The 23,280-nt window shown below is 40.7% G+C and overlaps 4 protein-coding genes across 7 annotated transcripts in view; 1 reads left to right on the top strand and 3 right to left on the bottom strand.

The window, feature by feature from the left end:
- nav1b (neuron navigator 1b) overlaps positions 1–6,794 on the bottom strand; it is a 74,056-nt gene extending 67,262 nt beyond the window's left edge. The window contains exon 1 of the mRNA XM_058055573.1: positions 6,551–6,794. The gene's annotated coding sequence lies outside the window, so the exon portion shown is untranslated. The remainder of the gene's footprint in view (positions 1–6,550) is intronic.
- LOC131106481 (troponin T, cardiac muscle isoforms-like) lies at positions 1,389–8,380 on the top strand. 2 transcript variants are annotated; one of them, XM_058055581.1, is made up of 11 exons: positions 1,389–1,428; positions 4,248–4,271; positions 4,358–4,379; positions 4,454–4,517; positions 4,586–4,702; positions 4,776–4,853; positions 5,011–5,112; positions 5,202–5,308; positions 5,385–5,475; positions 7,411–7,451; positions 7,718–8,373. In XM_058055581.1, exons 5-11 carry the CDS (start codon positions 4,604–4,606, stop codon positions 7,755–7,757), a joined length of 558 nt encoding a protein of 185 aa, XP_057911564.1. In that variant the 5' UTR covers positions 1,389–1,428; positions 4,248–4,271; positions 4,358–4,379; positions 4,454–4,517; positions 4,586–4,603; the 3' UTR covers positions 7,758–8,373. The 2 variants fall into 2 exon arrangements, with proteins under 2 accessions (XP_057911564.1, XP_057911563.1); XM_058055580.1 differs by lacking the exon at positions 1,389–1,428 and adding an exon at positions 2,987–3,237 and having other exon boundaries at positions 7,718–8,380.
- Positions 8,219–17,067, bottom strand: pkp1b (plakophilin 1b). 3 transcript variants are annotated; one of them, XM_058055575.1, is made up of 13 exons: positions 16,664–17,067; positions 14,959–15,035; positions 13,683–14,059; positions 13,105–13,243; positions 12,029–12,236; positions 11,715–11,883; positions 11,433–11,550; positions 11,185–11,361; positions 10,340–10,510; positions 10,115–10,268; positions 9,047–9,233; positions 8,622–8,706; positions 8,219–8,443 (listed from the first exon to the last, which is right to left on the bottom strand). In XM_058055575.1, the coding sequence occupies exons 1-13, from the start codon at positions 16,851–16,853 to the stop codon at positions 8,369–8,371; spliced, it is 2,127 nt and encodes a 708-aa protein (XP_057911558.1). In that variant the 5' UTR covers positions 16,854–17,067; the 3' UTR covers positions 8,219–8,368. The 3 variants fall into 3 exon arrangements, with proteins under 3 accessions (XP_057911558.1, XP_057911559.1, XP_057911560.1); XM_058055576.1 differs by having other exon boundaries at positions 10,340–10,507; XM_058055577.1 differs by lacking the exon at positions 11,185–11,361 and having other exon boundaries at positions 10,340–10,507.
- A 144-nt stretch (positions 17,068–17,211) lies between these two features.
- Positions 17,212–23,240, bottom strand: smpd2b (sphingomyelin phosphodiesterase 2b). The gene is made up of 11 exons (XM_058055579.1): positions 23,006–23,240; positions 21,737–21,811; positions 21,577–21,673; positions 20,812–20,888; positions 20,388–20,481; positions 20,240–20,329; positions 20,079–20,161; positions 18,902–19,034; positions 18,725–18,829; positions 18,483–18,657; positions 17,212–18,416 (listed from the first exon to the last, which is right to left on the bottom strand). Exons 2-11 carry the CDS (start codon positions 21,802–21,804, stop codon positions 17,992–17,994), a joined length of 1,347 nt encoding a protein of 448 aa, XP_057911562.1. The 5' UTR covers positions 21,805–21,811; positions 23,006–23,240; the 3' UTR covers positions 17,212–17,991.
- Positions 23,241–23,280: the final 40 nt, after the last annotated feature.

Raw genomic sequence — 23,280 nt, 5'->3', positions numbered from 1 at the left:
TCCTGTTAGAATTGTTGGTGGGTTTTTTTTTTGTTTAAAAGCATTTATGGAATATGCAAAGGGTCAACGTAAAATGGCAGTAAATGGCCCCTGGGTAACACTTTGGACACCCCTGCATTAGTACATTTCTCGCCAGTATTGTGGGTGTTTTGTCAGTTTTTAATTTGACCACAAGATGGCAGCATCAACTTGCTGTCAGTTCATTGAGGCTGCTGGAAATGAAAACTTACCTTAAATCAATAGAAAAATAGCAAACTTAATGACATTAACGTATTTCAGACATGATATTATTTTGTTGCTCAGTCTAATTTCACAGCAAAGTGAGTGCTCACTTTGACCTACTTTTTAATGAACGGGTACAATGCAAGTAACTTTTAAAAAAAGGCTGCATAAATGCACATGTTTAAGGTGCAATTCATTTAATTAAAATCATTGTATATGTTCACAAAACAACTATGAAACCAAGCTTCATTGGAAAAAAATGACAGTTTTGATAGCGACTACACATAGCATTTATGTTTATTGTTTTACATTATGTGCATTTGTACGTTAAATGTTATTGTTTAGAATTGCATTCATTAAAAAATCTCTGCATCCGTTTATGGCCCGCACACCATAGTATGTCCACCCCTGGCTTACATAGTCATAAAAGTTATTGATAATAGCAGGTCAAGATACTAAGATGATGAAGTAAGGGAAGTGTGTCTTTCGGGTGACAACAGTTGAATCATCGTCCCAAGTTAGTGCGTGTTATATAACGGTGGCACTCGTTCAGCACTGAATGCCACAATAAATGTCTTCTTGCAAATCAAAAGGATCTCTGGCGAAGCCTCCGAGAATGGCTGCATCCACTGGAGTAGGTTTACATGGATCACTTTGTTAGCCTAATCCCTCCCCTCCTCCTCCTCCTCCTCCCTTTGGATCCCTTTCTGTATCCAGGTTTTTGCAGAGTAAAAATAGGCAAAGCAAGTCCACAGAGAATGCATGTTTTAATGCCCAGTTGCCATCTGTTTGCAGGTATGTGCCGGCCGCCATTGTATCCACTGCCAGGCTGCCGCCATGTGATCTACTAGTGGGTTTAAAAGCTTACAAGGGGGTCTGCATAGACTTGGAGGACAGTGTAGACCTTTTCCCCACTCCTCACAACAGCGCCTGGGTGAGTGTGCATACTCCTTTTTAAACATGAAATCATTCAAAACGCCATCTTTTTTCGCTCACCAGGTGAACCTTTTAAAGGTGATTCATCTTCAGACATGTCAGACAACGAGGAGGACACTTATGAGTGAGTATCGACTCGGTAGAGTCATGCTACAAAAGGTGGCGAGATGAGCAACTAACAGTTTCTTTTGCTTGTGGTTTTGTTGCAGGGAACACCGTAAGTCCGTTTGTCTGCTCGGTCAACCCGACGACACGCAGCTGCTGCACATAGTAAATGGAAAAGATGATTTCTTTGAAAAATGATGCTGCATGTTATAGAAATTATACATTTAAACTGGCCTGCTAATGTAGGAAACATGTTGAAGTGCAATGGAACCTTAAAATCATATTTGGAAATATAATGTCTTTGGTAATTAGCGTTACATTATATTTTTATGGAACGTTTTCAATTTAATTGGGTTGAATATGTGTGCATAAAAATCTATTTTTATTTAATTGCATTTTATTGATTATTCTTTATTATTCATACACTTAAAGTATACTGTATAATATTATTTATTTATTTTTTGTATATATATATATATATATATATATATATATAATATAAATTATATTTATTATATATATATATATATAATAAATATAATATAATTCTAAAAAATAAATAAAAAAATAATTAAAATAAAATTATAATATAATAAAATATTATATATATACACAAAAAAATTTTTACATCATTTAGGTCACACTATATATAATTATATAAATTCTAGACTGCATATAAATACTTTATACAATACAATTGTATCACATTTTTGCCCGCCTATTTTAAGAAACATTTTAGCATTACTTGTCTAATACAAGTGGAAAAATGACTCCAAACAATAGTAAGAATAAAATATAAACAACTGTCATTATAGGTCAGAGGGGTGTTTATCGCTTTCTAATTTGGCAATACTGCCTTTTTTTTCTCTATGGCTGTCATCACACATTTCCTCAATAGCTCGTCTTGACTACTAGTCCATTGCGGAAGTATTTTAAAAACTGCTGAATGAACTTTAAGAAATATTTTCCATCCAAAATGTTTCCTTAATGGGTGTTTGACTTTGGAGGTTCCAGTGTATGAAGTAAGTCAGCTTTAGGAGGCTGCTTGTGTTTTCTCTGCCACTTTATGTGCTGCTTTACACACTTAAGCCTGATACTTAACACACTGTGTGCTAAGCTGCTGGCTTCCCTGTAGTCTTTTGTATTTTTGGCGTTCTGTTGCCACTGTATAGCAGCAGCTGCCTGGGCGCCATGTTGCCCTTTGTCCTCTGTTCAGTCTTGCAGTGAAGGTGGACATTTATTTTGGAAAGGCACGCTATGTACGGTGGTGTGAAAAAGTGTTTGTCCCGTTCCTGATTTCTTTTGTTTGATTGAAATATTAGTCAAAGACAACACAAAATGCAGTTTTTAAATTAAAAGTACTATGAATGGAACTTGGGCTGCACGGTGCATGCGTGGGTTTTGTTTCCGGGTACTCCGGTTTCCTCCCACATTCCAAAAACATGCTAGGTTAATTGGCGACTCCAAATTGTCCATAGGTATGAATGTGAGTGTGAATGGTTGTTTGTCTATATGTGCCCTGTGATTGGCTGGCGACCCTAGTGAGGATAAGCGGTAGAAAATGAATGAATGAATGGAATTTACTATTAAGGGAGAAAAAAATATCCAAAAGGAATGTCCCATTTCAGAAAAAGAACATCATGCAACAGTAGAATATGGTGGTGGTGGTATGATGGTCTGGGGCTGTTTTGCTGGAAGACTTGGGTTTTTTCTCCCGTAATAATAAAAAGTTTAATTCAAAAGCTGCATTTGTGATCAGTTATGTTGTACGTTTGTTTAATGATCTCAAACAAGAGTGACAAACACTTTTTCACACCACTTTATACAGTAGTGATAAATGCCCCTGTTGTGATGCTCGGTGCAATGAACCTATGTCTATGTTGCTATGTTTGCCTGCTAACTCTTCATGCTTGCTTTGCACAGAAGAGGATGAAGAAGCAGAGGAGGAGGAGATAGATGAGGAGGAGGTAGAAGGTAGTTTCTTCCATTCCAGCTTGAAGTCATTTGATGGCTAACACACGTTTACCAGCATGTCATCGCTACTGCTGTCATAAACATGCTCTAGTCGTAAAAAAAAAAAGAAAAATGTCAGGTTTCAAGGTTTATGCTTGAGGACAACAGATCTTTATGAAAGATAAGGTGCTCACAAGACCTTCTGCAATTTATTAGAATTAGAATTTTTAAATACCAATTGTATGTGCCATAACAATATTCACTATGTATTTTATTTAATTTGTCATTATGCTTTTAGATTTTCCATCTATCTCTATGCCGCTTATCCTTACTAGAGTCACTGGGCTTTGCTGGAGCCTATCCCAGCAGACTTCGGGCAAGAGGCGGCGTACACCCTGGACTGGTCGCCAGCCAATCACAGGGCACATATAGACAAACAACCATTCACACTCACATTCATACCTATGGACAATTTGGAGTCGCCAATTAACCTAGCATGTTTTTGGAATGTGGGAGGAAACCGGAGTACCTGGAGAAAACATGCATTAAAAAAATGTGTAAGAATCATTAAAATTAATTAAAATAAAAAAATTAATTAAAATAAAAAAATAAAATTAAAATAAAAAATAATTACATTAAATTAATTAATTAAAATAATTATAAATTATAATTAAATTATTAATTAAAATTGTGTCAAAAGTGTCAGTTTTTCTGTGCATATAAGTAGCATTGACTGTGTCATACGTCTTTGTCACATGACACCACATGAACATTTAACTGTTTCAAATCTTCCCTGTTGTTGGCTGTCACTCATCCACTTTCAGCTGTTCCCTTTCAACCTGACCAACTGGAAAAACTTGTCTTTTTTTCCCCCACAAGTAAACTACCTATTTTAGGTACACCGGCACAGTCTAATAACAATGTATACCACCTGGCATTGCACAGGTGGACTTAATATTGTGATGTATAGTATATTCAATCCTAAATATGAAGGTTTAAAAGTGTTTTGTGACATCTCTGCCTTTCAACAGATGCTGGGGAAGATCATGATGGAGGTATGGATGACTTGTGAAAGCAGTCATGCTTGTACATTAAGTGGCTTGTTGACATTTTGCTTTTTTTTCATGACATGGATGTGCAGAAGATGCCAAGAGGAAGTCAAAGTAATAAACAAATCCTTTTAAGTAAAGCATAAATCACATGAAGAGATTGTTAAGGGGTGGTTTATTTCCTTCAGGCATGCTTTTGTTCCCAACTTGGCTGCTCCCAAAATTCCAGATGGAGAAAAAGTGGACTTTGATGTAAGTTGCACAGGTTTACGTCTGAATTTTGACATCTAACCATCTAAGTCTTTGTGGTGGGTCTTGAGGACATCCACCGAAAACGCATGGAGAAGGACCTGACGGAACTCCAAACGCTAATCGAGGATCACTTTGAGAAGCGCAAAAAGGAGGAAGAGGAACTCCTCAGCCTCACCGACCGCATTGTGCGTTCACGGCAACGAGAAAATGCCATCATCAAAAAGCGACATTTATTATTGTCTCTTTTTCCGACGTCAGGAGAAGCGCAGGTCCGAGAGAGCAGAGCAGATGAAGATCAGAGCCGAGAGGGAAAAAGAAAGACAGAACAAACTGGCGGTAACGATCTACGTCACGGTTTTCGCTTAAAATCTAGTTCTACTCTATTCAGTCTTGTTTTTGAACATTTGACCTACGACCTTCATGCCGCAATTATACACACATTAAAAAAATTGCGGATCCAAATATTGATATTAATAATATCTTTTCCCGGCAGGAGGAGAAAGCCAGGAAAGAGGAGGAAGAGGCTAAGAAGAAAGCAGACGACGACGCCAGGAAGAAGCTGATCCTGAGCAACTTGAGCTTCACTGGTTATAAGGTAAAAAACACGTCACCTCAATGGTCTCTTCATTAGGTACACCAGCATCACTAAAGCCAAAATGAAACGTTATTCCCATCCTGGCGCAGACACAGACCGGGCCGAAAAGACAAACTGAGCGGGAGAAGAAGAGGAAGATCCTGAATGAGCGGCGCAAGGAGCTGAACATCGATCACCTGAGGGAGGACCAACTCAGGTGACGTTACTTAATCTAGTCTATCCATTCATGGCCTGTATCAATCAATTAATCAATCAATCAATCAATAAAACAGGCAAAAAGTCAAGGAGCTGTCAGACTGGATGCGCCAACTGGAGGCAGAGAAGTTTGAACTTCAGTACAAGTACATGAAGCAGAAGTATGAGGTCAGTTCCATGTGTGTCATCTCACAATCAGTTTCATAGATTAATAATAAAATAAAAAATAAAACTAAATAAAAACAATTAAAAAAACTTAAACTATATTAAGAAAGCAGGAAGCGCAAGAAAACATGTATTTCATGGGAAATACCTATTTTGACGCTAAATAGGTATGGTCATATCACCTCGTACTTCGGCACGTGACAAAAAAATTAAATAAATAAAAAAATTTAATAAAAATAACCTTTAACCATATTAGGAAAGCAGGAAGTGAACAAATGTAACAGTTACTGATTGTAAAAGTACCAGATGGAGGGGTAGGATTTAATAAGCTTTGCTTCTTCCTACTCCTTTTGGACATGTGGAACTGTGAACTGATTATGTGATGCACTCAATTGTAATCTGATGCATGTTCAAATGAAATTAAACCATTACCATTACCATAGATTGCCATCTTACCAACAAATCATTACATTTGGTACTAAATTAAATGCATTTTGTACATAGTCAAGGCGCCCCCATGTGAACACTTAAAGGGGCCCTATTATTTAAAAGGGAATAAATTATTCTGACCTATAAATGTAGTTGGAATGTTGTATTCTCATGTTAAATGATGTAATAGTTTCAGATAATGACGTTTGCGCATTTTTAAGTGAACTTTGGGATGGCTCTGAACGGTCTGTTTCAAAGAGATTCTTTATATAGGCCTGCCCGCGTACAAGCTAAGTGGGACTAAATTGTTGAAAAAAATTAAAATAGACTCTTAAAATAGCTTTCTGTGCGGATTATCGTGTGTAGCTGCCCTTTATAAAACGTACAGTGTAGTACACACGCCAACCTGCGTGTGGTGCTGTAATGCTGCCACATACAAAGAAAAGCGAAGAAGACCACACATGTCATGCGCGCACTGAATAAGACTTCAAAGATGGCGGTCACAACAGTGGAATCCCATAAAGTATTTTCTATTCAATTTCTCTGTAAAATAGGGACTCATTTGCTACATTCCGTACGGTTGCGAATTTAATCAGCACTCGTGGTGTGGCATGTACATTAAAGTAGCATAGTGCTTAATGCCACTTACCTTGTCCACAGTCTGTCTGCGTGTCGGTAGTCGACTCTACTGTCGTTGCGGTCCGTTTCCACAAAGTGATGCGTGCTTTGCAGTTGTTTGCAAGTGAAGTTATTTCGTGGTGCGTCCTCCAAACAAGTTAAATGAGAGTGAGGAGTGACTTCCGGGCTCTGATGTTATTAGCGTACTTGAACAAACAGGTGGGCATTGGTTAAAGCCAACACCGACCTACAGAGCACTCTCAAAACCTCCACGTTTAAACTGCACCTGCTTTACGGCAGCCTGTCGTAAATAAGTAGCCATTGTCCAGGAATGAAAAGCAGGGAATATGAACTGACTAGTTTGCAGTAAACAATATAATAAACAAAAGCATTGTGTCCTGGAAAAAAAACAGAATTTTGTTCCTAATTATATTTAATTATTTTTTTATTTTATATAATTATTTCCTAATTTTATTTTTTTTTCACCTTAATCTGCTGTTTTTTTGTATTTAATAAACTGACCATTTTGCTGCATTGTGCTCCCAATAAAATTAAATTGTCAGAAAGTTTGCAGCATTTTCACCCTAATAAATGGACTAATCTGATGTTTTTACATTCCATTAACTTTTCTACTGAATAAATTGACCTCTTTGCTGCATGCGCTTCATAATAAAGTGGCAAATTTTCCATATTATGTTCATAACTGCTGCATATTCACCTTAATAAACTATGCACTCTCAAAACTGTTGTCATTTGTACCTAATAAATATGCCTGATTCCCTCCTAATGAATTCACTGGTGGTATTTTGTACTTAATAGTTGGACTTGTTTGTACCTAATAAATTGGCATGCTGCTTAGCATGAAAGTGACTTAAATGCGTCTGTTCACAGGTGACGGTGCTGAGGAACCGTGTCAGCGATCATCAGAAAATGTAAGCCCACTTTTGAGAATCATTAGCAACTATGGCCACCTCCTAAAGTGGGCCACCTGGGTTTTAAGTGGGTTTGTGAGGAAGCAACCATTGGGGCTTTGGGATTCTGCGATGAGGTGGTCTCAACGGGGTATGACAGCTGAATGGTCTTAAGTGCAACATGATCCCATCTGGGTTAAATTACTATTACTTAGTTTTCTTGTAACATTTTATGGCTTTTTGGCAGCTTTGACGACCTCTTCCTGACCTTTCACTTTCATTCTCAGCTCAAAGGGCAGCAGGACCAAGCGTGGCCTGAGGAAGTAACTACAGCCGCCCCGGAATCCTGAGACTGGAGCTGAGAGTCACCACCTAACGTGTCATTCATGCACCAGTGAAAGTGTCCAATACAAGAAAGTGAAGTGATGATTGTTATTTCGCACCTGAACACAACACCTAAATTGCTTTATCTCTATTTGTCTTTGTGTTTTTTTTGGACATGGGAATTGTTGACACTCCCTAATGACGTCATTACATTACAGTTACATTCAATGAGCGCTAATCTGATGTTATTGTCTGCTCTATTTTACCGTCACGAACGTTCACAATGATTGCATTTTTATAGAAATACATCCTGGTAAAATTGTAACATCCTCCATGAGCCTCTGGAGTTGCCTCAAAACCAAGCAAAGGTCAAGGAGGTTAAAATCCCAGCGAAGGGCGGAGTGGAAAGACATGTTTGTATCTGCAAGTATAGCCTGCAGCCATCAGACTGTAAATTGAGCTGTGACTGACACAGTATGTTTCCCCGTAATAAAACTTTATTGACACTTTCTTTTCAAAACAACCGTGGGAAATAAAAATATTTTCCAAGAATTTGGACAAGGGACACGCTGTCAAGTTGTAGCTGAAATGAGACAGGATGCCCGGGATGTGCCCTAGTTGACGACGTAAGCCGCCTTATGCGCCGCCGTTGTGATGTCGTTCACGAACGCCGACTTGTTCATTCCTTGCTGCGGGGGACAAACAGTCACAAGACAAATCAGCGCGGCACAACATCTTAGGCGTTTGTCTGCGGCGAGAAGGAACGATGAACGCCTCCTCGAACCTGAGCTGCGGCATTCCTCGGCTTAGTAAACTTAATCCTGGGAGCTGTTTTCTCACAAATACCAGAGAGAGGCGTAAACTCACCTTCTTTAGGAGGTTCTGGATGTCTTTATCACACCACAGGTGGTACAGAAACAGCGATGCCGCCTTGCTAGTCTTGGGGAAATATCTATGGAGGAGAAGCGGTTGGAGGATTAAACAGAATAGAGAACACCACTCACATTTCAGCAATAATTTGTATTATTGTTTAGCTTCTCATAGGACAATACTATTGTTACCTTATATGTAAATTAGAATAGTCAGTGTAAAGCTTGTATAGCAGGAAAGATTTACTATTTGGGGCTGTATGAGTGCTGCCGGAACTGAGGAGTTTCTTTAGTCTACAAAATGCTTGCTGAAATGTGCAAGTTGTACTCACTATTGTGAGATACTGTTGAAGCAGAATGGAATACATACATTATATAATATAATATAATATAATATAATATACCTTTTATCGTCCCACTTGCCTGTTTTGGCTGAGCTCCTGCAGCGAGTTAATAAGACTGCCGTTCAACAGGTGCTTGCCTCTCTCGGGTTCCTTCGTGAGCAGAAAGTTGGCCGTCTGGCACGCCAGGGCCAGCGTGTCGTCCGATTCGTTACCTTCTCTGGTGCCCGCCTGGAGGATGCTCAGCAGCTCGGGCAGCACTTTCCGAGCTGAGGGGATAAGGTTGGATGGATGACAAAGATTCATTCATTCATTAATTTTCTACCGCTTTTCCTCACGAGGGTCGCGGGGGGTGCTGGAGCCTATCCCAGCTGTCTTCAGGCGAGACTGGTGGCCAGCCAATCACAGGGCCTTCAACTCATTCATTCATCCATTCATTTTCTACCGCTTTTCCTCACGAGGGTCACGGGGGGTGCTGGAGCCTATCCCAGCTGTCTTTGGGCGAGAGGTGCGGTACACCCTGGACTGGTCGCCAGCCAATCACAGGGCACATATAGACAAACAACCATTCACACTCATATTCATACCTATGGACAATTTGGAGTCGCCAATTAACCTAGCATGTTTTTGGAATGTGGGAGGAAACCGGAAGCCGAGGGTGGAATTGAACCCTGGTCTCCTAGCTGTAAGGTCTGCGCACTAACCACTCGACCGCCGTGCAGCCCTCATTCAATGAATGAGTTAATTCATTGAATAATTCATAATTATTAATATAAAATAATTCATAATAATTCATAATAATTCATAATAATTCATAATAATTCATAATAATTCATAATAATTCATAATAATTCATAATAATTCACAATAATTCATAATAATTCTTAATATTTCACAACAATTCATAATAATTCATAATAATTCACAGTTCACAAGTCGTAGTTCAGAGTTCATAATTTACAATTCAATCGTTTAATTACAGTTAACTCATGAGTTAACTGGATTGCATAAAAACTACCTAAACAATGTGTACTTTGTGAAGGGTTGTTGTTATTACCTTTCCCTATCAAGAGCCAACAGTACGGCCCATCAATCAAAGACTAAACTAAAGACTATACTTCAGGCTATTTAGGGTAATGAGTTTTCTTACCTAAGGTGCTGTGCAAGTTTGCGTTCTTGGACAGGTTGCGTACCAAAGCCACTGCATTTCTCTGCACACTAACTTTATCTGACTTCAAAAGAGGGGTGACTGCCTGCAGGCCGTCCAGTTTCTGCACAATGGTCTGGCTCATGACATTGGACACCTAAACACACAACGCAAGCATGAAAATACAGCTTTAAAAATGTCATATTTTATGTTATTTGTGATTCTCACAACGCCTTCATGTGCGGTGAGGTTCTGCAGAGCTCCGGAGCAGGCTTCTTGGGTTTCTTCTTGCTGACTAGAGCGGAGCAAGAACAAGTAGGTCTGCAGAGTCTTGGAGTGGATGAGCCAGCCTGCACCACTCGGATGGGGGTCCTCCACAACAGGGAAGTCGAAGTACTGCTAGAAAGAAGGGGAGGAGGCTTATTATTGGACATAGAAAATAACAAAATAATGCATATCGATTAAGAAAATGCTCCAAATATAGCTGAGATTATTTTTGAGTTTATTTGAACCAATGTTGTAAAAGCGTGAAGGAGCTCCGATCAATCGACCACCGATCAGTATCAGCCGATATGTGCTTTAAAACGCTCAGCATTCAGAACAATAATGCCTGCCGTGTGTAGGACTTCCTGTCTTTGTGACCAAGCAAAACGTGCCTAAAAAAATGTCTGACTGTTATAACGCTTTTAAAAGCTTTACATTGGTGCAGCATTTGAGGGCGAGCGCTTGGCACGGTAGTGGTGAGTTTGAGGCTCGCAATGTGAGCATCCATCAGGCTTCGATCCCAAACCCGCTGTACTTGAAGGTGTAGGCAAAATTTGGGGATGCGTACCATCTCAGTACAGATTTGGGAGCATGGTGACACTATGTAGCACTTTTCGTGCAGGAGGAACTTTTGTTGTATGCGGGGCGGCGTCGGACTATGGATGATGTGTGACGCGTGTGACCTTTTGCAACCACTTCTGACTTCTTGGTGGGTGCACCTCAGTGTCGACACTTCCCCAATTCGGCTGTCCAATAAGCGTGCACAGTTTGCGCTAATTATAACTGACTCTAATGCGACCTTATCTTACCTTGCTTTCTGACCCTTGCCTCTGTGGACTGAAGCAGCCAATAGGACCGGCGTCGCCCTCACCATCACCCTTGCTAACCGGCATGGCCAGTGCTGTGATGCGGTTGAACAATCCCGGCGCCTCGGTCTGCAGCTGGAAGGTTAGGTTGTGCAGGATGCACACGCAGTTCTCTACGGACTGTTTTCCAAACGCGTGTTAGCAACACATGCACGCTCTAGTCCGGTGTCGGGATTCGTAAAGACACTGACCTTATCTTCCGGTTTGCCAGCGTCCACACAATCATCAAGGTAAGCGACCAGAGAGTCGATCAAACCGCGACACTTCCTCATAGTCTGGCGGTTGCTTTGTTTTGTGCTGCTGAGGTTTCTGTCACAATACGAACATACGGTAAGGTAAAGTGATAAAAACACGCTACATCATTTGGAACGAGGCACGTTCCTGGCCTAATTCTCTGCACATAAGAGTATTTTATCTGGAGGGGAGCAGTGGAGGAAGACATCCTCGGAGAAAACAAGTGAAAAAGCTCTTACCGTAGACAACTTGTGGCATGGAAGAAGGTTTCGTGGTCAGGGCCGTGGATGGCGGCCCGCTCTGAACTTGTGGTGTAAGGCAGGATGATGCGGTCCATCAGGACAGGCAAAGTGGTCTTAAGAAGGTCCGTCTTCAAGCTGTTGGTGGACGACAAATTCCACAGAAGACCTGACGAGCGAGAAAAATGATTTGCCTTCAAAATGAATGTTGTGTTGTTTTTTCGATTTAATACGCTAGAGTAGCTCCATGTTGATATTGGCAGAATACACTTGCTTTTGATTGACAGGGGGATTATGCGTGTTGTACTTTGTACCTGTCAGCTGTTTCTGGATCTCCACTGAGTCGGTTTCTCTGAGCAGAGCCACGGCGGCCGCGATGCCTCCGCAGCGTTGGATCTCCTCCTTGTTGCTGTTGTTTTTAAAGGATAGATTGCGCAAGGCGGCCGAGGCCGCTTGATTGAGGCGCAGGCTGGGGCTTTGCAGGAGCGCCACCAGAGGAGCTATTCCATTCAGCTTCAACACCTGAGGGATCGGATAAATGCGAGGAGTCACCGTAGACTAGGAACTCCAGGACTTAAATATAAAATATAAAAGTGTGCCTTCTTGAGCAATCAGTAGTGCATGTTCATTCATTCATTTCTACTGCTTATCTTCACGAAGGTTCTGGGGGTGCTGGAGCCTATCCCAGCTGTCTGGTGGCCAGCCAATCACAGGGCACATATAGACAAACAACCATTCACACTCACATTCATACCTATGGACAATTTGGAGTCGCCAATTAACCTAGCATGTTTTTGGAATGTGGGAGGAAACCGGAGTACCCGGAGAAAAGAACATGCAAACTCCACACAGAAATGGCCGAGGGTGGAATTGAACCCTGGTCTCCTAGCTGTGAGGTCTGTGCGCTAACCACTCGTCCGCCGTGCCGCCCAATTTAACAAACATTATATAAAAAAACATTCATTTTCCTGGTCGTTTGGGGTTGCTGGAGTCTATCCCAGCTGTCTTCAGGCAAGAGGCGGGGTACACCCTGGACTGGTCGCCAGCCAATCACAGGGCACATATAGACAAACAACCATTCACACTCACATTCATACCTATGGACAATTTGGAGTCGCCAATTAACCTAGCATGTTTTTGGAATGTGGGAGGAAACCGGAGTACCCGGAGAAAACCCACGCATGCATGGGGAGAACATGCAAACTCCACAAAGAGATGGCCGAGAGTGGAATTGAACCCGAGTCTATCTGTATTTTGTAAACATCCTCAGCTACTTCAAGCATACCGGTCAAAAGTTCTTAGACCAGGGGTCTAACAGCAAACATGCATGAAGCAACATGACCTTTGAACCCGGTGGTAATCTCGACAGTGTAATAATCAGATAAGTCACCTCTTCCTTGGCTTTGTCGTCAATGAAGGTGTTGTGTTGGATGTAAGCAACCCCACAGTGTTTGTATCGGTCATCCTCGTTGGAGAGAAACTCCACAGCTTCCTTCATGGTGAGGTCGGCCATTCCACTGTTCCCCGACCTGGAAGTAGAATGTATGTATATTCATTCATTCAATCATTTTCTACCGCTTATCCTCACGAGGGTCGCGGGGGTGCTGGAGCCTATCCCAGCTGTCTTCGGGCGAGAGGCGGGGTACACCCTGGACTGGTGGCCAGCCAATCACAGGGCACATATAGACAAACAACCATTCACACTCACATTCATACCTATGGACAATTTGGAGTCGCCAATTAACCTAGCATGTTTTTGGAATGTGGGAGGAAACCGGTACCCAGAGAACATACAAACTCCACACAAAGATGGCCGAAGGTGGGATTGAACTCAGGTCTCTTAGCTGTGAGGTCTGTGTGCTAACCACTAGTCCGCCGTGCAGCCCCTGTATGTATATCCATAAGCAATTATACATGAATAAGTGTAGAGTAGTTAGTAGTATGACCTTAATATGACCTTAATCTTACCCAGAATCCCCTTTGCTGTTGGTGACACTCTCCATGACAAGAGGCTTTGACTGGGTTTTGTTGGTCTCGGCTTGCTTGCATACAAACTGCTGATTGTTGCTGATGAATTGCTGACTGGTCGTCCTCTCCGCCCTGAAGGTGCTGCGGTTGGTGTTGGAGAGGAGTCTCTGTGGAGGATTGTAGCGTTTGGGCAAAGAGTGCTGCTGCTGCCGGCCAAGGTCGGGTTCATCGTGGTTGGCGGGAACCAGGCCCAGGGTCACGGGTCCGACGTGGGAGTAGCCATGGTCGTAGCGATGGGTTAAAGAGCTCTTCTTCTTGGCTGTGCTGCTCGCTGTGTTGTTGGTGACTTTGCGGTTGATATTTTTTTCTTGAGAGAGCTGCAAAGATAAAAAGCATTATTCATTCATTTTCTACCGCTTATCCTCACGAGGGTAGCGGGGGGTGCTGGAGCCTATCCCATTCTCATACTCACATTCATACCTATGGACAATTTGGAGTGGCCAATTAACCTAGCATGTTTTTGGAATGTGGGAGGAAACCGGAGTACCCGGAGAACATAAAACTCCACACAGAGATGGCCGAAAGTGGGATTGAACCCGGGTCTCCTAGCTGTGAGGTCTGCGCGCTAACCACTCAATCACTGTGCAGCCATAAAAAGCATTATTCATTCATTCATTTTCTACTGCTTATCCTTACGAGGGTCGCGGGGATGCTGGAGCCTATCCCAGCTGTCTTCTGGCGAGAGGCGGGGTACACCCTGGACTGGTCGCCAGCCAATCACAGGTCACGTTTAGACAAACAACCATTCACACTCACATTCATACCTATGGACAATTTGGAGTCGCCAATTAGCCTAGCATGTTTTTGGAATGTGGGAGGAAACCGGGGTACCCGGAGAAAACCCACACATGCACAGGGAGAACATGCAAACTCCACACATAGATGGCCGAGGGTGGAATTGAACCTGGGTCTCCTAGCTGTGAGGTCTGCACGCTAACCACTCAACCGCCGTGCAGCCATAAAAAGCATTAGTAAATGAATGAAATGAAATGAATGAAAGCAATGTCAGCTTTTTAGACAATAACAATTGTGTGTTGACTCGTTTTCAGTGGATGGTCGATCTATCCTGCTATACAAGATGTACACTGACTACTTTAAAGCATCGTATTGCCATAATAAAAGGCTGGAAAATGACAACTGTACATTGTCAGTCACTTCCATATCTGCAGTTTTCAAGCACCTAGGACAGCACAGGACAGAAATGACAGGTACTAACGGTTTTTGAGTAGCCATTCCCAAAGAAGGCGTTTCCATTGGAGGTGCTGGAATCGTAAAACACATCAGTCAAAGGGCCTGTAGAGAAAGTAAGGGAGAAAACAAACAGCTTATCAGCTGTCATCACTTCCAAACAGAGATTGGCGTTTACTGCCTTGAAGTCAAAACTGTTATCTTTTCATTCCCACAGTTCCCCACAATGGTTCAAACGTAGCGCTTTGAAAAGACTTGCATGGAGGTTCATGGCGTAAACTACTCAATTAGAGAAACCTGTTGGTTCATCGTTGACAGCTGCCTAATTACACAAGCCTGACAAGAACAATTTACTGTATACAACTGCTCTGTATTATATATATATTTTTAAAATAAATATCCCAAATGTGAGTAATGTACACAAGTACCAAATGTTGACAAACCATACATGAACCTTGAACTTAACACCCTCAACAGCCTGATACTGGAGCTTAATATTAAAGGTTTTATGTGGCCAATATGATATAATTTTTATGATGCCACTCCTCTGGGAACCACCTGCTCTTACTTCAATACGCCAAGGAGTAATTAGACTATGATCTGGTCTGACATATAGTACATTATTCTTTTCAGATTTTTATGCTGTCAAATGTCAAATGGGTGAGACAGATACCTCAGTATGGTTATAAAATAGTGAAATATTAAGAACGTAGCAGATAACAATGGCTCACAATGTACCTTATCTAAATTTACCAGCTCATTGTGCAATATTATATATCATACTCACAAAAGTTAATGATATGCACAACTGTATTGTAAGTATTAAACATATACATGGTGGTCATGTGCATTCAAAATGACAGAAGCTCTAATTAAGTGAATATATAAAGTTTATATAAAGTGATTGGTATATTATCAATACATCATTTCATGATGATTTTATTTCATTGTGTCTTTGCAGTGCATTACAGTTATGGCATACTAGACAATTTAATAACCCTGGCTGCTGTATATTATTTAACATATGCATATTTCAGGTTTGTAATATGAATACTATTGTGCATATAACACATCATTTGTTGAATATATTTTACTGTATATTCTAAATAAATGTATATTTAATTAATAAATGCTGTGATAAAATGAGTTATTGCATTTAATGCATATATATGATATATATATATATATATATGTGTGTGTGTATATATATATATATATATATATATATATATATATATATATATATATATGTGTGTGTGTGTGTGTGTATATATATATATATATATATATATATATATATATATATAATTTCCAACATATGTGAATAATTCCTGTTTTCATTTATCACTGTAATGCCCTGCATTACAACCTAACTTGAATATTTTCTGTTTTTTCAATTATAACTGTAAAGCCCTGCATTACAACCTAACTTGAATATTTCCCATTTTCAATTATAACTGTAAAGTCCTGCATTACAACCTAACTTGAATATTTCCTGTTTTCAAATATCACTGTAAAACCCTGCATTACAACCTAACTTGAATATTTCCTGTTTTTTCAATTATAACTGTAAAGCCCTGCATTACAACCTAACTTGAATATTTCCTGTTTTCAATTATAACTGTAAAGCCCTGCATTACAACCTAACTTGTTTATAATTGTGCAATAAAATCAAAGTCAAGATGCAATACAACTATGAAATCTTTCCATATAAAAAGCCGTAAAGTTCTTACTAGTAGGAGACAAAGAGGTGGAGCCAGTCCTGCTGCTTGAATGCCTCGACCGGGTCCTCTGCACGGTCTGGACCTGCTCCATAACCCGCTGCTGCCCGGATCGGTACTGGTGGTGGGTGGAGGGTAGGGCCAGTGATGTGTCGTCCACGTTGATGGCGAGGGCCGATTTGAGAGGCTCCAGATGGGCCATGACTCGCTCACCACTGCGGCTGGTTCCGAGGATTTCGGAACGGGGATCCAGTTCCGTCAGGTGAGAGAAGCAGCAGGCAAGGCAGGGGCTGGCGCACCTTACACTGACCGCACCCTAATACGCACTTTGCCCGTTTTTTTAATCACCTGGTTTACCGGTTTCACCTTCTGGAGAAAAGCGGCACAGCAGTGATTTAGATTGTCATTTCAACCCAAAATGGGGCAGTTTTATTCCACTGAATGCTTGAAATGCCCGCATTACATTTTTACAATTTTACACTATCCGTCTACTTGATTAAGCCCATGCTTTGATAAATGCGATATGACTGCCCTCTAGCGGTGACACTTAAGACCAACACATATCATTAGTCTTTATTGGGGCTTTCAAAAAGCATGAAACTCAGTAGTTGGAATGATCAATGCCCTACATTCATGTAAAATGTTTTGGCTCAGCCATACATACATAATTTTATGAGGTTTATCTCATAGATTCATGTGCATTACACACAAATATCTAGTATATTCTAATAAACAAATGTCAGTAATGTATACAACCTGTGTAAGTCAAGTGTGGGGGTCAATGAGGGAAATGTTTTGGACCTTCAAAGCTAAAATGTTTTAGGTGCATGTTCAAGTACACGATCCAGCTTCCTGGTGGCTGTCCAGGATCTAATGAATGTGGTCCCTGCAAACTGGAGTCCTTGGATGTCTGGAAAAAAAATTGCATTGACACTATCATGAGACGGGGCAGTAAGGAAGCATCTTGCAGCTGCATGTGTCACCTTTAGGTGTACAAAAAGCAAAAATGGTCAACAAACTTCCTCTCTCCTGCCAGGCTGTCCACCAAGAAACGTGTATTATTATTATTATTATTATTATTATGCGACAACCACTTTGATCCATTATGTGCATGACTTTCTACATCTAAATGTGACGTAATTATTCTTGCTGATTGGACAATAAATTGGTGTAAATCTGCCATAAACCTTACTGCATGTCACTGGTACCGTGCAAAGCTGAACAGTGGTTAAGTAGTCGCCTTGCAGCATGAAGGTTGTGGCTAAGAGTAAGCGGAGTGTATTAAGACAGTGGATTGATAGAATTTGAAAAGCCACCCCACCCCCGCATCCCTCCACAAATTAGTCCTCTGGACAGAAGACATTGGGCTCCAGCTCCTCCAGGGGTTTCTTGTGGGTGCAGCCAGGCTGAGCCACGGGATACCCTCGTAGCTTCTCCTGCAGGCCACCCATGGCGAGTCGCATCTGGTCCTCGGTGCCTTGTAGGGACTTGAGCTCCATGGTGTAGAAGACGTAAAGCAGCGAGGTGCCAAGCAGGATGGCGAAGCACAGCGCCGCCAGCAGGTAGAAGGAAGTGTGCGGGAAGGCTTGCTCCACCCCCAGCGCCAACCAGGGCACCGCCGCGATGGCCAGCTCCAGCAGGAGCAGAGCCAAGCCCATGGCCACCATACGGGTGACTGTTTTGCGCATCCTCTCGGCGCAGTGGATGCCCACTTTGACCTCGGTGCGGGCCTCCGTCAAAATGTCCACCAGCTTGGCGACATCATCTGGTGACATGAGTAAAAGCGGTGGTGATATATACTTGGGAGAAAATGCATGTAAAAATCACTTACCTCCTGAGAAATGTCCACTCTTGGACTGAACGTCACCAGCCTGTGGTGCGGCGTGGGCGTCAAGTTTCAGCTCAGCAGTCAGGGCCTCGTGGTCCGAGTACGGCACGGGGTGTCCCGGAATGGAGCCTTTGGTGGTGCACATGGAAGCACAATGAATGTCTGCTTGGGAAGAACCCTGAAAATTAAATAAAAATTGTTAGTGTAATGAAGGAGATATGAAATAAAACCAATGTTTCAGGCACCTTGAAGAGGATGTAGTCAATCCTGATGCCCCTCTCAAAGGGAATCACCATCTTCTTGCTAACAAAAGCGTTGTCCAGTACCAGAGTCAGACCATTCTCAAATCCCTGAAAAACAAGATCGTCCCCAGCATTGTGTCTTAGTGGCTAACTCTCTTGACATTTTATTGGGACACCTACATCAAACTGGTCGGCCTCTGCATAAGCGTCTCGGAGTCCCGTGTAAGACATCAGCAACCGGGTGCCAAGGTCCTGGGGATGCATGTTGAGGTCGCCACCCAGGATCACCATGTCTGCATTAGCTGACGTGTGACTAGAAACATCAGTTCAATGGTTTTAACTTAGAACAGTCGATTAACTCAATTTGAATTAGTTCTAAAACTCAATGTGTAAGGAATAAACTGCCAGCATGAATACTACTGTGGGTACTGCCATCCTGTGGCGTTAATAAAAACTACTGCAGACACATCTGCCAATGTTTGACTCCGGCAGGTTACTTTTACAGACCACACACCCGGCAAATACACTACCGCTCAAAAGTTTGGGATCACTTGGAAATTTTTTTTTGGCCAGTCTGAGATATGGCTTTTTCTTGGCAATCCTGCCATGAAGTACTGACACTGGTGTTTGACGGGTACTATTTAGTACAGCTGCCAGGTGACGACCTGTGAGGCATTTTTGTCTTAAACTACACACTCTCAGACATGCATCGTTTTTATGTCCTTGTTAGACACAGGTTGTGCTGCTCTCTGAAGGGAGTAGTTAACAGCATGGTAAGAGATAGGGTGCTGGAGCCTATCCCAGCTGTCTTCGGGCGAGAGGTGGGGTACACCCTGGACTGGTCGCCAGCCAATCACAGGGCACATATAGACAAACAACCATTCACACTCACATTCTTGCTCTTTGAAAATCATCTGATTAATTTTAATTGTTTGTGAAATGGATAAAAATGTTTGTGAAATGGACAAAATTGTTTGTGAAATGCATAAAAATGTGTTTTTCTTTGGAAAACAAAGACATTTGCAAGTTATCCCAAACTTTTGAGCGATAGTCAATATGGAGGAGCAGTGATGTTGATCGCGTTCCATCTTCCCTAACTTGTTAACAAACCCAGAGGTACTTAAACTCCTCCACTAGGGAGGTGCTGATTCTCATCCCGTCCTTCACAACTCACTTTAATACATTTAGTAGTAGGTTACATTTCTTATGGGAAAAAAAATATTTTAAACTCCTTAATCTTCTGGGTTATGGCTTCAGAAGGTCCACTGCAATTTGTCATCTTAAATGATGGCTAAAGTAATGCGCTATCAACAAACATCTGGGTCAACGTGTGTGTGGAGTTGCTTATCAACATTACCGGACGAACTGCTGCAGCTCCCACGCTTGGACCACCCTGTGAGGCAGATAAGTATCCCTCTCACGGCTGTACTCGGCATGCAGCTGCAATGACACTCGTTTGTCAGTTAACTCGTAGCGTAGCACTCAGTTGGAGGCGAGCTTAAGGCGGGCACCACCTACGTGAGTCAAGTACACGTTTGCTGTCAGAGTGCCGATGTTCAGGATGGCCAGGCCGACGGCTTTCCCTCCGAACCAGTCGCCATGGTGGGCCTGCAAATGACCACTGATGACTTGGTGCATTGTTCATTGCCGAATCATCCTATCTTACCATATATGGATAACCATTCAAGGAGTAGCGATAAAGGAGTGTGTCTTGGATCCTGTGTTTGGAGAAAATGGCCAATCCGCTGCCAATGACTCCGCTGGCTCGTTGAGAAAGAGAGAGAAGTCATGAGAAGATGTTTCACTTCAATACCTTAAATGTTTGGTTTCCATGGAGACAGACATCACTCTACAGAGGTTCTGGTGAGATGTGTGAAACAGATTATGAGAGAAGGAGTGGTTGTAAATTCTCATGTGCTTTGGTATGCAGGTCAAGACAGAATTAAGACGCCAAATTCTGTGTTAATCCTTCAGGCAGTTACATTTAGCTGTTGGATCAAAGTGCTCCAGCACATTAGAGGCCCCTTTTGACATTGTAGCAAGGAATTATAAGGGCGTTTGACAGAGGATTTCGAATTGGAACACCTTACCTTTTAAAGTAATGAGAGTGAGAGTGGCTACTGGACAGTTTCTTTCTCAGGAAGAGGTAGTCTTTTTCACTCCATACCTGTATAAATAAAATATTAATGCAACTTATTCATATTTGGAGCAGGCAGGTTTTAGTTCTTATATTTGGTGGTGTATAAGAAAATATTTAAATGGCCAAAATTTGATCCAATAACTGCATTAAATTAAATGGAATTACATGAATTAAATTCAGTTAAAGTGAATAAAATGCAAACAATTTAAATAATTGAAATTTAAAAAATCTAATCAATTCGAGTCATGTTGAATAAATTCTAATTAAATTTAATTAAATGCAATGAAATTAAATATTTATAATATATTCTGTATCCTTGTCAGAAAATTTTTGTCAAAATATGGCAATATATTTTATTAAATTAAACTACATTAAAATAAAAGTAGATAAAAATGACATAGATGAATATCACAATCCAATTAATTTCTAATCTTGTGTACTATTTTTTAGTAAATGGAATTTCTTAAAAAATTGACAAATATTGTGCCCAATTTATTTGTAAATTTTATTTGTATAAAACCCAATTAAATAGAATACGTCAAGCAGATAAATACGATGTGACTTGTTAAAACCACCAACTTTTTTGTCTTTTCATGCCTGATACCTGTATGTAACACTATATATATTCAGATATTAACGCCTTTTGTCGTCTTAAGAAATTATATGTATATGATGGGAAGGGAAATAAATAAATAAGATGCGTCCATCATGACACCTCTTGCAGAAGAATGATGTCGTGCTCTTCTTTAAGCAGCATGTCTGCAATCATGGTGAAACGTTGGGTGCAGTGCTTGCTCATGTAGCGCACCCCCCTGAGAAAAGCAAAAACAATTATAATCAAATCAAAAACAAAACCAAAATATGTGCGCACTGACCAGCAGTTGAGAGAGAAGACCAGGATGGTGGAAGAGTCTTTCTGACCCATGCTGGCAGAACGCTCCATCGGGCTCCTAATATGAACCGTTAAAGGGTAAAAATGTCAACTCTTAACAGTAATATAAAAAGTACACAGTCAGCAACTTTGGCAGACCTGACAGTGGTTTCACTTGCCTATGTTGCTACAGCTTGAGTCAATAGGTGCGACAGCAATGCATGTTTGGATGTGTTTTGTGTTAAAATGAGCTGACCTGGCGAGACTGAATGGGTCACGAGGCGTGGAAATAGAAAAAGGAGAAATGCTAGTGCATTGCTGCACAAAAAAAAAATTATGTGAACAGACAAAATTTAGGTTTTATGCATACAGGCTGGTACAACCACTCATAACATTCCAGATATTTATCATAAACGGGTGTATTCACTAAGTTGTAGTAGATTACTGTATTGTCACAACAAAGTTGACTGCATACACATATGATGCAAACATAGCATTGTGTTCCTTATGCTTTATCGGAACATTGTACATTGACATCATAAAACAACTTTACTTTTGACTTATACGACATAGTTCCCTTTGAGTAAAAGCTTTGTTTTTGCAGTGGCTTTCATTGCTCGATTTACTTCTGTCAAATGTGTTTTAAGGCTAATTGTATGACAATTTTTTATTTAGATCCCATTGTAACCACATATTTTCATTAATTTAAATGTGTGTGTATTATATTGTCATTGACCTTTAATGAGCAGGGACAGCATCATGTGTTGTTCCAAGTGAAAAACGTAATCAGGGATTCTTATGCCAAAAAAACATTACTAAATCCATGTTTGTTGAAAAGATTGGAAAATATATATTTTAGAAAATAGATATATATTTAAACATATTTTAAATATTATTAAATATTATATATTATATTAAATATTGTTTTTATTTTAAATATATATGTATATTAATATATATATTACAAATGTTAACTTTTTTAAATGTTAAAGGTGCCTATGCAGCCAAAAGCTACAACACACTAAATATAAAATAAAAACCAGGTTTGAAACTAACTCGGTAACAGTAAATTCAATATAAACATCAATTCACAGTAAATTGTCTATTGGAATATTATCTGGCAGACAATGAATGAATACAGTATCACATGCTAGTCCTTCATGTAGTTACAATGGACACAATTACATTAAAACAAAGGCAACGCCAACAATGCTTTTTTTAAATGACTGATACTGTGAAAAGATAAACACATATTAAAAGTGTATTGACTTACACGGGCAACCTTTTTGAAGAACTGGTCTGAAAGGTTCCAAAAGTCAACAGCAACTATCGCCTGGGTCCACAATACTTCCTGTTGGCATCGAGTCGACTGAGAGGGATCATAGGATTACAAATGTCATTGTTCGTTGCATTGTGACGCTTGGCTGGACATTTTATAGCGTCTAAATATTTACAGAAACATGAAAGTAACGTTTACGTCTCTGTTAAGTCATTTGCAGAAACGTTAATGGCGTCACATCCGGTTCTACTAATCGCTTTCACAATAAA

This window comes from Doryrhamphus excisus, chromosome 18, assembly GCF_030265055.1.
Source record: "Doryrhamphus excisus isolate RoL2022-K1 chromosome 18, RoL_Dexc_1.0, whole genome shotgun sequence".
NCBI lineage: Eukaryota > Metazoa > Chordata > Actinopteri > Syngnathiformes > Syngnathidae > Doryrhamphus > Doryrhamphus excisus.
The sequence above is the reverse complement of the archived record's forward strand: the minus strand, read 5'-3'. Positions and strand labels throughout refer to the sequence as shown.

Bases quoted from the DNA above. Each gene is read 5' to 3' on its own strand.
- LOC131106481 (XM_058055580.1), top strand. From the start codon at position 3,135: ATGTCTATGTTGCTATGTTTGCCTGCTAACTCTTCATGCTTGCTTTGC. The intron at 3,238-4,247 runs GTAGTTTCTTCC...GCCTTTCAACAG, and splicing joins AGATGAGGAGGAGGTAGAAG to ATGCTGGGGAAGATCATGAT. The intron at 4,703-4,775 runs GTGCGTTCACGG...TTCCGACGTCAG, and splicing joins TCAGCCTCACCGACCGCATT to GAGAAGCGCAGGTCCGAGAG.
- pkp1b (XM_058055575.1), bottom strand. From the start codon at position 16,853: ATGGCCCATCTGGAGCCTCTCAAATCGGCCCTCGCCATCAACGTGGAC. The intron at 10,269-10,339 runs GTGAGAATCACA...TTGTGTGTTTAG, and splicing joins TCACCGCACATGAAGGCGTT to GTGTCCAATGTCATGAGCCA. The intron at 9,234-10,114 runs GTAAGAAAACTC...TTATCCCCTCAG, and splicing joins AAACTTGCACAGCACCTTAG to CTCGGAAAGTGCTGCCCGAG.
- smpd2b (XM_058055579.1), bottom strand. From the start codon at position 21,804: ATGGAGCGTTCTGCCAGCATGGGTCAGAAAGACTCTTCCACCATCCTG. The intron at 18,658-18,724 runs GTGCCTGAAACA...TTTAATTTTCAG, and splicing joins TTGACTACATCCTCTTCAAG to GGTTCTTCCCAAGCAGACAT. The intron at 18,417-18,482 runs GTAAGTGATTTT...TCATGTCACCAG, and splicing joins GAGTGGACATTTCTCAGGAG to ATGATGTCGCCAAGCTGGTG.